We start from the raw sequence: 13,760 nt of genomic DNA on the forward strand, positions 1-13,760 counted from the left end.
CTGCAGCTTCTCTGGGGGCCTCCTTCCACCCTGGGATGCTTTTTAGAAAGTGTCTGCTGTTTTCACGTTGTCCCCGCCCCAGAAGGAAGCTCAGAGGGCAGCAGGAAGGCCTAGGCTTCGCATCAGGCACATCGTCATAAGAAGTCAGGGAAAGGGGGGAGGCCGGGAGGGCAGAAGCACGAGAGAGCTGGCTGGTGAGTCTGAAGGAGAGCGGAAGGAGCCGTGAGCAGCTCCTGTCAGGTCACCCTCATTCCCACGGCAACACACGCAGTGCCACGGGGCCCCAGCCTGCAGTAGCTGAACAAAAAGGGTCGAGAGTTGAAGCTGGGGGAGTCTTGCAGGACCCAAGTGCAGCCAGGTGAGGAGAATCCCTATCCAGGGCTCTTCATGGCAGACTGCTCTATTGAGAGGGTGGCCAGGAGAGGGGACAGGAACGTGGCTGACCACACGCTGACTTAAAAAGGCAGAAGGGTGCAGGTGGATTTGCCTGGACAAGCTGGGCTGCCTCTGTTTATGGGCCAGAGCCACTCCCTGGGTGACCCATTCACAAAGCCATTAAAACAACTCCAGTGATTGTGTCAGGGGACACACCTCGGCATCAAGAGCAGCCTTTTCTCCTTAAAGACCCAGTAAAGAGCAAACTGCCTTATAAAGTGTGTGTTTTAAACGTTTCCCAGTGACTGGGAGCTGCTGAGTCTTTTGAAAATCAAGTTTCACACAGACACAGAACAAAATGAAAAGCCCTTTACAAGGTACCCAAAGTCCCTGAAAACACGATTCCTGAGCAGGGAGAAAGGAGAAAGAAGAACAGGCCTCAGAGCCCGCCTGGCGGGGGGGGGGGGGGCACTCTTAACCATGAGGATGTCCCCTGTGAGGTGAGAAGACTGCACACACAGGGCCCTGCCTCACCTCGTCACTGGCCCAGGCTACAGGCTAAGGCCGTGCAAGACACTGACCACTCAGGACCCCAGACAGCCCCCGCTGGTCCTTCACGGCTCTACTCAGGGACCAGCACAGTCTTGTGGGCAATTTCTCTTTCAAGTCACTCTAGGCACAGCTAAATGCAGAGACAGCGGCAATGTCCCCAGTTGCACTGAAGGCCAGCACAGTTCTCTCCCCAGACTGCTACCTTGCCAGGCTGGAGCTCACGGGAGCCTTTCCAGCATATCACCATGGGGCCCTGACAAAGCAGGGGACCTCGGGGCTGGAGGCCCTTCCCTCATTCTGTGGGCTTCTTGCAGCCTAGGACTCGGTTCTACACCCAGTTCACAGGTCCTCAGTCAAAGCTCCACCCGAGATGAACCCACCTCCCAGCACAGGCAGTGGGCATGCCTGACCCCCCCCACAAGTCACTCATGGCTCTCTACATGCACATTATTCCTAGGGCTTAATAACTTTTTGTTTTGTTTTGTTTTTAGGGGGGTAGGGTCTCATTCTGGTCCAGGCTGACCTGGAATTAACTGTGTAGTCTCAGGGTAGCCTCAAACTCAGGGCGATTCCCCTACCTCTGCCTCTCAAGTTCTGGGAATAAAGGTGTGCGCCACCATGCCTGGCTCTAGTGCTAAGTAACTTTTAATCTCACATTCCAATTTAACAAATCCAGTGTTGTCACTTCTGATGCTCAGGCATCTTGAGCAACCAATCAGAAAAGGCAAGTGAGGAAAGCCACCTGCAGAGGAGCTTTCAAAAGTGATAGATGAGAACCAAATGGGCAGACCATCCTGAGAACCAACACGTTCCAGCAACAGAACACCACCTCTGGGAACGGAGCCCACTGTGGTGCGCTCAGGACAGAAGACATAGCACCTCCTTGACACACACACAGCGTGGTGTGAAAGCTCCTCCTTGACACACACACACACACAGCGTGGTGTGAGAGCTCCTCCTTCACACACACACAGCGTGGTGTGAAAGCTCCTCCTTCACACACACACAGCGTGGTGTGAGAGCTCCTCGACACACACACACAGTGTGGTGTGAGAGCTCCTCCTTCACACACACACAGCGTGGTGTGAGAGCTCCTCCTTCACACACACACAGCGTGGTGTGAGAGCTCCTCCTTCACACACACACAGCGTGGTGTGAGAGCTCCTCCTTCACACACACAGCATGGTGTGAGGCAGATTGAGATGTTGGGGCGAAGCATCTATACAACAGGAACAGAGATACCCTGCATGTATTGATGTTTCTTTCTAAGGGTGAGTCATGAATGCTATACTGAACTCAGCCAGCCAGAATGACAAGCTACTTGCAGACTTCAGGGCATAATAAATATGAGGTTTTACTTTACAGCTGGCACTGGCAGCCACAGTTCTGCTAGAGCTGCACTGGCAAAGAAGCCTGCTCCTCCAGGGTCCCCTTTCCAAAATCCCTCTTCTGCTCAGAGACCAGCTTCCATGTTGTTTGATGACCAGCTGCTCAGGGATAAATCAAGGTTAAATTCAGAGACTGGAAGGAAGGCCAGAGGTTGCTGGACTTTTCTGTAACAAGGATTCCACACAGAGTGACAAGAGCAATGAAACCCCAAAGCCAGAACTGTGGATGGGAGCTGGGGTTTGAGGGAACAAAGGTAGCCCTGGTAAACAGGACCTGCTGACAAGATTTGCTGGCCACTGTCAGCTGCCAGGAGAAAGAGAGCTAAATGACAGCCACAGTGCAAGGCCCACCGCCTGGAGCTCTGAGGCTCGGCCAGTGCTAGGGTCACTTATATGACCTTCATGATCCCATGACATTATGATTATGGATGGTGGGCTACATCTAGATTGATGCAAAAGGAAAAGTGAAATTATTAATTTAATAACTATGAAAGATCTGACAGATGCATTCTTTTGTGCGTATCAGCCATGGGACAAGGTAACAAAAGCTGCATGTCATGTAGCAGTGTGAAGGACCGGAGCCACAGTTACTTCCTAGTATCTAAGCCACTCTCGGACCACACAAAGAAACCAGAGTCCAAATCCGCATGTGACTGTTCAGAAAACAGGAGGTCAGAGCAGCTCATTCACTCGGGTAGGAGGAGAGGCTCTGGGGCAGTCACTTCTGCCACTCGGGTGTTCTGATGCTTGTCCCTGGGAATGGGGAAGGATGGCGGGTGGGACTGCAAACAGAAAAAGAGGAAGCTCTCAGGACTGGAGAGATGGTTCAGCAGTCAAGGCACTTGCCTGCAAAGCCTAACAACTTGGGTTCAGTGCCCCAGTACCTATGTAAAGCCAGATGCACAAAGTAGCGCATGTATCTGGAATTTCTAGTGGCAGGATGCCCTAGTATGCATGAGCACAAAAACACACACTCTCTCTCAAAGAAACAAAAAAGTATTTTTAATGTATTTATTTATTTGAGGAGAGGGAGGAAGAGGCAGATAGAGAGAAAGAATGGGCACATCAGGGCTTCTAGCCACTGCAAAAACTCCAGATGCATGCACCACCTTGTGCATCTGGCTTATGTGGGTCCTGGGGAATGGAAACTGGGTCCTTTGGCTTTGTAAGCAAGCACCTTAACTGCTAATCCATCTCTTCAGCCCAGGTTTTATTTATTTATTTATTTATTTATTTATTTATTTATATTTTTTAAGAAAAATAGGAAGCCCTAAAAAGGAAGCAACTCCTAAGAAAGGGGTCAAGGGACCGGCGCGCCAAGCAAGACCGCAGGCGCATGCCCGACACGCTTCTCTGTGTGCCTCTGAGAGAGCCGTTCCTGCGTTTCAGGGACAGCTGAGGATACCGTTTTAAAGGCTGAGGACTCAATTACATGATCCCTCCAGAAAACATCCTTCAAGCCTGAAGACACAAACAAAAGCGAAAGAAATTTGCTTTTCGGGAGCTTAAAGAATCTTGCAATAACACCACAAGAGAATTATTCATACCCACCCATGTAATCCCATTTGCAGAGCCATACAGAAGCTGAATCTGTGTATTTGCTAATCTGTGCAGCCTTTCAACACGGGTTTCACACTTCCAAGGCGTGAAAAACCAAGGTAAGAACGAAGTGTAGCAAGGAATGGGGAGACACCCAAAAGAACCCCCAAGTGTGACAAGCAAGAAGAGCACAGGGACGGAGCTAAGCAGGGGACACGTGATAAGAGGGGTAATATCTAAACGAAGGCCGACACGCGTGACACTCACCAGTCGGCAGAGAGAACGGGACAGAGTGAAATAGAGGGCGTGTCCACGTTAAGACAGGCAGTAGCTGAGGTCCTGTGACGAAGGGCCACTCCAGCGCAATGGGCCAGGGTCCTGGATGTGCTCCAAACATAGTGACGCACCGCAGACCCAGAAGACGTGTGTTGTGGTTTGTATACGAACTGTACCCAACAGGCTCATATATGTTGAAGGCTTGGTCCCTAGCTGAAAAATTCTAGCAACTTTGGTGGGGAGCTAGCTGGAGGAACAGGGATGTGCCTTTGAAGGCTACACCTGGTCCCCATCCCTTCCTTCTACTTCTTGTCTCCCGTGATGGGAGGCCATCCCTCACCACATGTCCCAAGTGCACGGGACCATGGGCCCAGCTCTAGGAAGCTGCTAGCAATAGAAACCCTTCCTCCTTCCGAGGTGTTCCCTTAGGTTGTGGTCACAGCTATAGGGAAAGTGGTGACACGTTCCCTGTGGCACCTACCTTTCCCGTAGAAGAACTTGCGGTAGTAGTAGGCCCCGAGGTCAATGTGCTCAATGATGTAGCGCTTGACTTTCTCCCTGTGGATGGGCTGGTTTTCTCGAGGCACTTCCAGGACAGAAACGCCCGCGTTGGTGCAATGCGAGCTGAGGGACGATTCAAAGGAGCAGCTCTCCCCCGAGCTGAAGGAGGCCGAGCTGGCCCTGGAGAGCGCGATGCGGCGGTCGCCCTCCCCACCTGTCTCATTTCGGAAGTAAGGGCAGCTGAGGACCAGGTCGTTGCTCTTCCCGTCGCCCTCGTCGGCGTCCGGGTTCTCCTTGGAGTTCAGGTTCTCCTTGCTCCCTAGGGGGGACTCACAGCCGCCCGCCGGGCCTGCCGACGACGCCGGGGCCTGGGAGGCCGCTGAGGCCCCCGTGGTGATGTTCTTCCTCTTCCCCACGCTGGCGCGCGTGGCCATGGCCTCGTTGATGTTGAACAGGATGCTCTGCACGTCGTAATGGGCGAAGCAGCGCTGGCAGCTCCAGGGGCGGACGCCCCGGTCCAGGCGGCCCTCCTCCAGCTCAGAAGTGAACTTGAACGCCTCGTGTTCACTTTTCGCGGTCCGCAGCTTTCGGAAGAGCGACGTTTCTACAGATTCGGATTTTAACCTGCGCTTGAAGGGTTTGTCCCTGCCCCTCCCCATCAAGAGGGCCCTGTCCATGTAGTCCAATCCGGAGACACGGACAAACTCTCCTCTAGAAATCTGGGCTGCGGCATGGAGGCTTGGGGAGATGGCCGTGTCGCAGGGGAAGAATTCAGGGAATCCAAAGGAGCCAGATGTCTTGGGGTCATAATTCTCCACTCGATACCCTCGAAGCATGGCAAAGACATTCTCCCCGGACAAGCCCTGCCTGTCGATAGATGACGTGCTCCCATACTCCCGGTGCAGGGCGGCCCCGGTGTTGGGGTTGACCGCGCGTTGATCCAGGACGTCCTCGGCATCGATGTCGCTGATGGTGACATCGCTGTTGCTCCTCTGACGTATGGGGTGGAGTCCTCTCTGAGGAGAATGGACAAAGATGTCCCCGATGGTGTACTTCGCCTCGACAAAATCCAGATCGATCTGCTCCTCCTGTGCACCATCACCCTGGTCGTTCTGCCCGTTCTGGCTGATGGAGGCGACACTCTCGTAGCTGGACTGAGATCGGCTTTCCCACAGTGTCTTGCAGGTCAAGTCCTTAGAGCAGTCCTTCTTGGGAGGCCACTCGGACACTCTGGCCCTCACGCCCATCTTGGGCATTGCTGGTGTACCATTGACTGGCCCACCACCACCACCCCCGTCAGCTGGATTTGAGGCATTTAAAGTAGCAGGTCCCATGTTGCCATTGATGGCTTTAAATTTCCTAGCAAAATAGTCATCGGACTGCATGATTCTAGGAGGGTCCTTGAACTTGGAGGAGGCTCTGCTGAGCTTGTGTTTCTCTGCCTGAGAAGGCCTTGAGTCGCTCATGTCCACAGAGGCTGAAAGCAGTGTCTCACCAGCAACCCTGGTGTAAATCCTCCTCCATGGCCACTGAAAGTGCTAGGACGAATGCAGACATGAAGAGTGGCCTGTAGTGGTATTTTTCGCCTTTTCACCCAAAGGAAACAACATCCTCAGAGAACAGTTTCTCCAAAGCCAACATGCTTCCCAATTGCCTCGATAACGTCACCACCTCTGTTCTTTTCAGTAGCATTCCTTAAGACATCTGGTCATACACATCTCATTCACCTGAAGTGAACAAAAAAGGCAAGAAGCAGTCGTTAGCCATTGACACAGTTCAAAGTCAACACAGTTTTACCATTTCATTACCGCCCCTCGATCCAGCTTCTGCCCAATTCAGTGTCCCCATAACTCTTACAACATTTCCACAGTGGGTTCACATGACTCTGGATTACCTGTCCACCCTCTGAGCAAAGACAGCTGGAACTCGCTAGAACCGAGTGGTGAGCCTTTGAGATGTCTCTATAGCTGGCCCTCACCCCGTGAGCACACAGCACTTCCTCAGTGAGAGCCTAGTGCCCACATCGGCGTCCAGCAGGGCTGTTTCTCAACTGTTGCGTTCTTGTCTTCTCAGGAGCTGACCTCAAGCTCCTTGAAGCCAGGTCCTTTGCTTTTCAGCACTGTTCCAATGTTAACGGCCCACAGTCTGGCTTAAACAAGGCAACTATGAAGCCTAAATAAAGCAGCTGCTGGAGTGGCGTGGCCATGGTGTATAGAATACACTGGAAGGTCATCACACTATCTCTGTGTGTGTTCATGTGTGTGTACAGTTCAAGTGTGTGCAGAAGCACACCTATACATGTGTGTGGAGCCCAGAGGACAATCTCAGACATTTGCCTCAGGCCTCACCCGTCTTTTATGGGACAGGTTCTCTCAGTGGCATAGCATGTGCCAAGTGGCATTGAGGGGCTGGCCTGGAAGCCCCAGAGATACTCTGCATCACCATGCCCTGGCTTAGTTGACATGAGTTTGGGGGTCAAAGTCAGGTGCTATGCTTGCAAGGAAGACTCTGCGGACTAAGCTATCAGCCCAGCTCTCGTTATACTGTAAAGCAGCTAAAAGTTCTCCCAGCAGGATGGTCAGCAGCAGGCATTATCAAGCGAACTGTCACAAGACTTTCCCTAATCAAACTGGAGCTCAGAGAGACCCCAGTGGGAAGAACAGGGGATCCTTGCAGATCTGTGTCAGAAAAAGAACCATTTCTAAGCTCAACAGACCACAGGCAACTCATATACACAGCGTTAACTCAAGAAAGTACCAGACACAAAGACACAGGTCCCCTGGCAGAAACCTGACCCAGTCCACCGCTCCACCGTAGCTGGGATGGTTTCCCCCTATATTCTCTTTAATCACACAAAAATATTTCCAGGTATTACATATCTTCCCAACTCCAGATATGCCAAGTATTCATGGATATTCATGGACCTGAGAATGAACAAATAACCCTACCTTTCCAAACAATGGTGAGAGAAGGATTACAGATCCACTCCCCTACCTTTCACCAAAGATAAGAGGCAAGTACAGTTCGGTTCAATGATGGTGAATCCCAACTAAATGAAGAGAGTGAGAGCTGTTTATGGTGGCTCTTGGTGGCCACCATGAGCACAGGCAATGGCTCTTGGAACAAGAGGCACGTTACTGAGACGGCGGCTGCTGCTCCACCCCACTAGTGAGCTACTACAGACAATCGATCAGCCTGGGCGTAGCAGCATGCTATTTACCCTGGAGCTGTTTCGTTAAGTGAGGAAATCAGATATTTTAAGATGCGACAAAAGGGGGGGAAGAAGTATGACTGGGCTCACTAAATAGATCGCATGTCCTCCCCACAGATCTCAGAAAGACAAGCCCATGACTGCATGTGATCTACGCACTCCACTAAGAATTTGCACATATAAGGGCTAGGGAGATGCCTCAGCAGTTTAAAAGCATATGCTTGCAAAGCCTGGTGACCCAGTACTCCCATAAAGCCAGATGCACAAAAAGAAGCATGTGTCTGGAGTTGCATTTGCAGGGGCAAGAAGCCCTGGTACACCCACGTCCCCCACCCCGCCTTTATCTCTCTGCTTACAAAAAAAAAAAAAAACAAAACAAAAAAAAAACAAACAACTTTTTTTGGAGGAAGGGTCTCACTCTAGCCCAAGCTGACCTGGAATTCACAATGTAGTCTCAGGGTGGCCTCGAACTCATGGTGATCCTCCTACCTCTGCCTCCTGAGTGCTGGGATTAAACACCATGCCCAGCTTAAAAAACATTTTTAAAAAAGAATTTGTATGTATAAATAATCACAGATGGAGGGCTAGAGAGATGGCTTAATGGTTAAGCGCTTGCCTGTGAAGCCTAAGGATCCCAGTTCGAGGCTTGATTCCCCAGGACCCACATTAGCCAGATGCACAAGGGGGTGCACACATCTGGAGTTCGTTTATAGTGGCTGGAGGCCCTGGCGCGCCCATTCTCTCTCTATCTGCCTCTTTCTCTCTCTCTCTCTGTCACTCTCAAATAAATAAATAAAAATGAAAAAAATATTTAAAAGAAAAAGAATCACACACAAGCTTATAGTTATTTCCCATACAATTCAGTCTGTGAGCAAATCAGTCCCTGGAAACCGACAAAGTGACAGGGAGGGTGCAGAAGAGCACATCTCTTCCCTCGTCCACAGAAGGGTACTTGGCTCCGCGAACGAGGCTGCTGCAGAACGTACTCGTCCTACTGACACCTGCTGCTTACGGAAGACAGCGAGATTAAACTGAAAACTTACTTCCAGTGGTTGGTACAAGACTGCTTGACTTCTCAACAGGCATTAATGTAAAACATATTCAGCTGCCTAGAATTAACTTGTAAATATTCTTTGTACAAAGCCTCCCCACCCCCACCCCAGCACCTAGTTCCAACTCGCTGAATAGTTTCTGGAAAAGCATACAGGAACTAATTCCCACTAATCTAGCAAATGACAAAGAGAATGGCAAAGCATGACAAGGGACACCAGAAATTAATGGAATAAAAGGAAAGTAGTAAAAAGAAGTCAGTCTAAAAACTACTTTTTTTAAAAAAAGCAGGAAAGTATGATCCTTCTTAAGCCCACAAAAGGAAATAAAGCCATAAGTACACATACAAAAAACATTAAAATAGACATAGGAGGTGGAGAGATGGTTCAGTAGTTACAGTGCTTACTCTTAGAGCTTGATGGCCCAGGTTCTATTCCCCCAGGACTCAGGTGAAGCCAGATGCACAAAGTGACACATGACCTGCAATTCATACAGCAGCCGTGGTGTGGCCCCTGGTTTGCCCATACTCTCCTCCCCTCGCCAAATAAATAAAGTATTATTAAAAAATAAAATACGGGGCTGGGGAGATAGCTTAGTAGTTAAGGGATTTGCCTGAAAAGTCCAAGGACCCTGGTTTGGTTCCCCAGGACCCATGTAAGCCAGATGCACAAGGGAGCGCATGCGTCTGGAGTTCATTTGCAGTGGCTGGAGGACCTGGTGCACCCATTCTGTCTTTCCCTCTGCATCTTCCTCTCTCTCTTAAATAAATAAATAAATAAAATAAAATAGACATAAAGGAAGTATACCATATGATATATTGTCTAAATGAATGGATTTTTAAAAAAATGTTATTATTTATTTATTTATTTGAGAGAGAGAAATAGGCAGAGAGGGAGAGACAAAGGGAACAGGCACACCAAGGTCTCCAGCCACTGCAAACACACTATAGGTGCATGAACCACTTTGTGTATCTGGCTTTACATGGGTACAGGAGAATTGAACCTGGGTCCTTGGACTTTGCAGGCCTTAACCATTAAGCCATCTCTCCAGCCCTACATGTATGGATTTTTAAAGTTAAAAAATAGTATACCAGAAGCAACTGAAAACTACTAATTTCCCAATCAAACACAAATTCCCAAAACTGACCCAGGAACTGACAATTTGAATGGATTCTTTACCACCAGAAGAGAACAAAAATAAGTCATTCCTAACTAACAGCATGGCACAATAAGTATATGCATGAAATACCCCCCCCTCAAAAAAAAAAGAAAAGAAAAAAACTTAATAATTACTCTGAAAGTCCTTTATCACCCAATTTATGAAGTGAATGCCATGTAAACAGTCAGGATGGGCCTTACCTTCCTTCCTTCCCCATACCACAGCATACACCAAAGGACCAATATGTACAGCAAATGGGAGAAAAACCAAGAAAATGCTCAGAACATGAGGCTCGGTGAAGAGACCTGCCACGTTTGGCCCAACACCACCACCTCCTCTGAGGTGAGCCGATCAGCAGGTCACCATGGGGCAGGGGAGCCCAGAGGCCAGGCTGCTGACCAAAAGACCCACGAAAGCCAGTGGGCACTATGACTATTAAGGGCAGGATGAGGAGACTGGGAGATGCTCAGTGGAGACACATGGTTGCTGTGTAAGCACAAAGACCTGAGTACAAATATCAGCACCCATGGGACACATCAGCGTGGCCATGTACACTGAGGGAGCTGGGGGCAGGAGGCCGCTGGGACTTATTCTGGGCAGTCTAGCTGAAAAATGGCTCCCAGGTTCAAGTCCCCACAACCCATGTAAGTCAGACGTATGAGGTGAAACGTGAACGGAGTTTGTTTGTAGTAGCTAGAGGATCTGGAGTGTCCATTTCTTTCCCTCCCTCCCTCCCTCCCTCCCTCCCTTTCTCTCTCTGACTCTTCCTCTCTTTCACTCTCTCTTAAATAAATAAAAAATTTAAAAAAAAAACCCTCAAGAGATGCACCGAGTGGTACCTCTTCATAATACACCACGTTCAAGGGCCCTGTCTGTGTAGCTGTGGGATACACGTTCATCCTAAGAGTCCCGATGTAACTTCGCAGACACACACTCATATGAGAAGGAGGAAGCTCTGGGCTTTCTCCCAAACGACAGGTTATCACAAACGTTAACACTCTTCCACTCGGCAAAGAGGGCTCCCCACCCCCACAGGCACACCAGCCAAATGAGCACATGGAACCCACAACTGGACAGACTGCAAGGAATGTCACCTCCACCCCCTCAGCACCCCAGCGGTTTCCCCACGTGGCAAGTCCCAGTCCCACACAAACAAGTAATCAGCAGACTCCATGGCCATCTGCCACCCTTTTGGTCCACTCTGGGCTGGGCTGAGCCCTGGATGCAAGCTGTGAACAGAACCACTCCACATCACAACGTCAGGGACCTTGGTGCTCAGGCACTCAAACTTCACATCAGCATCAGAGGCTTAAAAGCCCCTGCCTCTCTTCTGTGGAGTGTCGGTTTTGATGCCTTATGCTGGCAGATGTAGTGTTGTCAAACAAGCCCAGGGCGCCCTTTCCCAGAAAGCCTGAAAATCTACACACTGGAATATGCAGCGGGTGCACCTCGTTGGCGCCGACCTTCCACCTGCTCCGCTGCTAGGGTGCGAGGAGCAAGACTGCTGCCCGTGTGTACGGCCGCATGAGCGCACGCTGCCCGGGCTGGTGTGCTTTAAAAGCAGCAAACATCAAAGAGAATGCCGTCATTTCATCCCTGCCCTGGGCTCCTTAGAGAACTCATGGATACTCTGCATCGGAGCTACTGACCTTAAAAGAAACGCCACCGCCCGCCCCCCAGCTCAGGCAAGTTTCCAGACCCGGCTCTAGCCACAGGCAGGGAAAACACACAGGGCTAACCCCTGAGTGACCACCGAGGTACATGGTTCTCCAGATTTTTATCATTTTTGATTCTTTACTGTGTGTTCACTGTTAGTGTCAAAAATCGATTGCCAGGGCTGGGAAAATGGCTCAGTAAGTCAAGCCCCTGCTATGCAAGCATAAGGACTTGGGCTTGGGTTCCTAGCACCTATGTAAAATCCGGTGGTGCACACCTGTAACCCTACAGCTGGAGATGCAGAGACCGAAGGATCCCTGGGGATTGCTAAGAAGCCAGTCTAGTCTGACTGGCAAGGTCTGGGTTCAGTGAGAGACCTGCCTCAAAACACTCATGTGGAGAGTGACGAAGGAAGGTGCCTGACGCGGCCCTTTGACTTCTGCACACGGATGCAGACACTTGCATCTGCACACGTGTGCACCCATACACACATGCATCTGCACATACGTGCACCTATACACATACATATAAGCACAGGCTATTACACATGCATACACGTATGCACACACATGCATCTGCACACGCCTGCACCCGTACACACACATGCAAGCACAGGCTATTACCCATGCACACGCTGTGCAAACATCATCGCGTTTCTTCAACTTCTGTGGCTTTTGCTGCCCGTCAGATGAAAACTCCAGGGCAAACTCAAGGGCTGAGGATCCGAGAGAGGCTCGCTGCTCAGCTGATGCCTGCGGTAGCCACTGCTAAGGGACGGGATAGGCATGGAGGAGGTGCACTACTTAAGCACCATTGTCAATAAACAGAATGCATTTCTAAGTTTTCCACAAGACAGCAGTGTGTCTTGAAGACCAATATTGTGCTGATAATTGAGCCTCTTACAGGACTGCAGCTGTAGCAAATGCTTGAAACCCACAAATGTACAAATTAGGAGTTCCATTCAAGGAAAAAAGTGGTTAAAATTATATGGCAGATTGCTAATACAAGGACAACTACTGGAAAAATGCTCATTTTTCATACCAGTATCCCCTCAGCTCTGATACCAACACGTCAGAGAAGGAAGAGAGGAATAGGGGCTCCCTGTTGCGACCCTCTCTGTGGACAAGAGGACAGTGCAGAGCTGTGGTGTGGTCCCCTTGAAGGTTCAGCACCCGAGCCACCCGGACCAAAGTGCTCAACCTGGTGTCACATGACGCTGTGACAAAATGAATCCAAAACAGCTCATTGCGTCACAGGCGTGTCATGCCACACAAAGGCAGGGTCCAAGGCCATCTGCGAAATGGGTGAGTCTCCATTGCCAGCTTGGACTGGATGTGAAATCACCCACTACACTCACTTTGTGTGTGTCTGTGAGGTTTAACTGAACATAGAACACCTCCTCCCATGGGCTGGGGTTTAACTGAACATAGAACACCTCCTCCCATGAGCTGGGGTTCCACACTGAGTAAAACAATAGCATGACAGACAAGGTTTTGGCAGATCGGCCAGGATATCAATTCTCAGATATTTGTCTTGAACGAGACCCTGGCTGGTACCAAAGGTATGCTTGGGGCTGTGAAAACACAGGAAACACAGTTCTCCTCTTTCGAGTTTGATAATGCAAGGGTAGACCGGTGGTTTTGAAGGGAATTTAAATCCCCTGGTGGCAAGCTCACATTGGAGTTAACTCTTCCAGTCTCTTAAGACCCCACGTGCCACACGTGGCAACTTCTCCAGTGAGGAGCCCAGGAAAGGTGGTCCATGTGGAAGTCAGGGAGTTTTCCATTACAGTCCAGCAGGACCTTGAAAAAGAGCCCTGGAAGACGTGGTGCCCAGGAGAACCTGTGATGACGTCGAGCTGCCACGTAGCAGGTAGCAGCTTGCCCTCCCAGGTGAGAGAAGCCTGAGGCACAGGTGGGTCAGATGGGCCCCAGTGTGGACGCAGGTGACGTGGCTACTAGCTCCACCTGGGCGGGGCGCTGGGCGGCAACAGTGGCTGCTGCTTTCCCAGCCCCATGGCCACCTCAGGGCTGGCACTCAGGACTGGCCTGTAC

The 13,760-nt window shown here is 50.4% G+C and overlaps 1 protein-coding gene across 2 annotated transcripts in view; it reads right to left on the reverse strand.

The window, feature by feature from the left end:
• Sipa1l2 (signal induced proliferation associated 1 like 2) overlaps positions 1-13,760 on the reverse strand; it is a 183,020-nt gene that overhangs the window by 74,204 nt on the left and 95,056 nt on the right. For both annotated transcript variants that reach the window (XM_045149331.1, XM_045149330.1), the window contains exon 2: positions 4,612-6,358. In XM_045149331.1, the coding sequence (XP_045005266.1) occupies positions 4,612-6,097 (1,486 nt within the window). In that variant the 5' untranslated portion in view covers positions 6,098-6,358. The remainder of the gene's footprint in view (positions 1-4,611; positions 6,359-13,760) is intronic.

This window comes from Jaculus jaculus, chromosome 5 (assembly GCF_020740685.1).
Source record: "Jaculus jaculus isolate mJacJac1 chromosome 5, mJacJac1.mat.Y.cur, whole genome shotgun sequence".
Lineage (NCBI taxonomy): Eukaryota > Metazoa > Chordata > Mammalia > Rodentia > Dipodidae > Jaculus > Jaculus jaculus.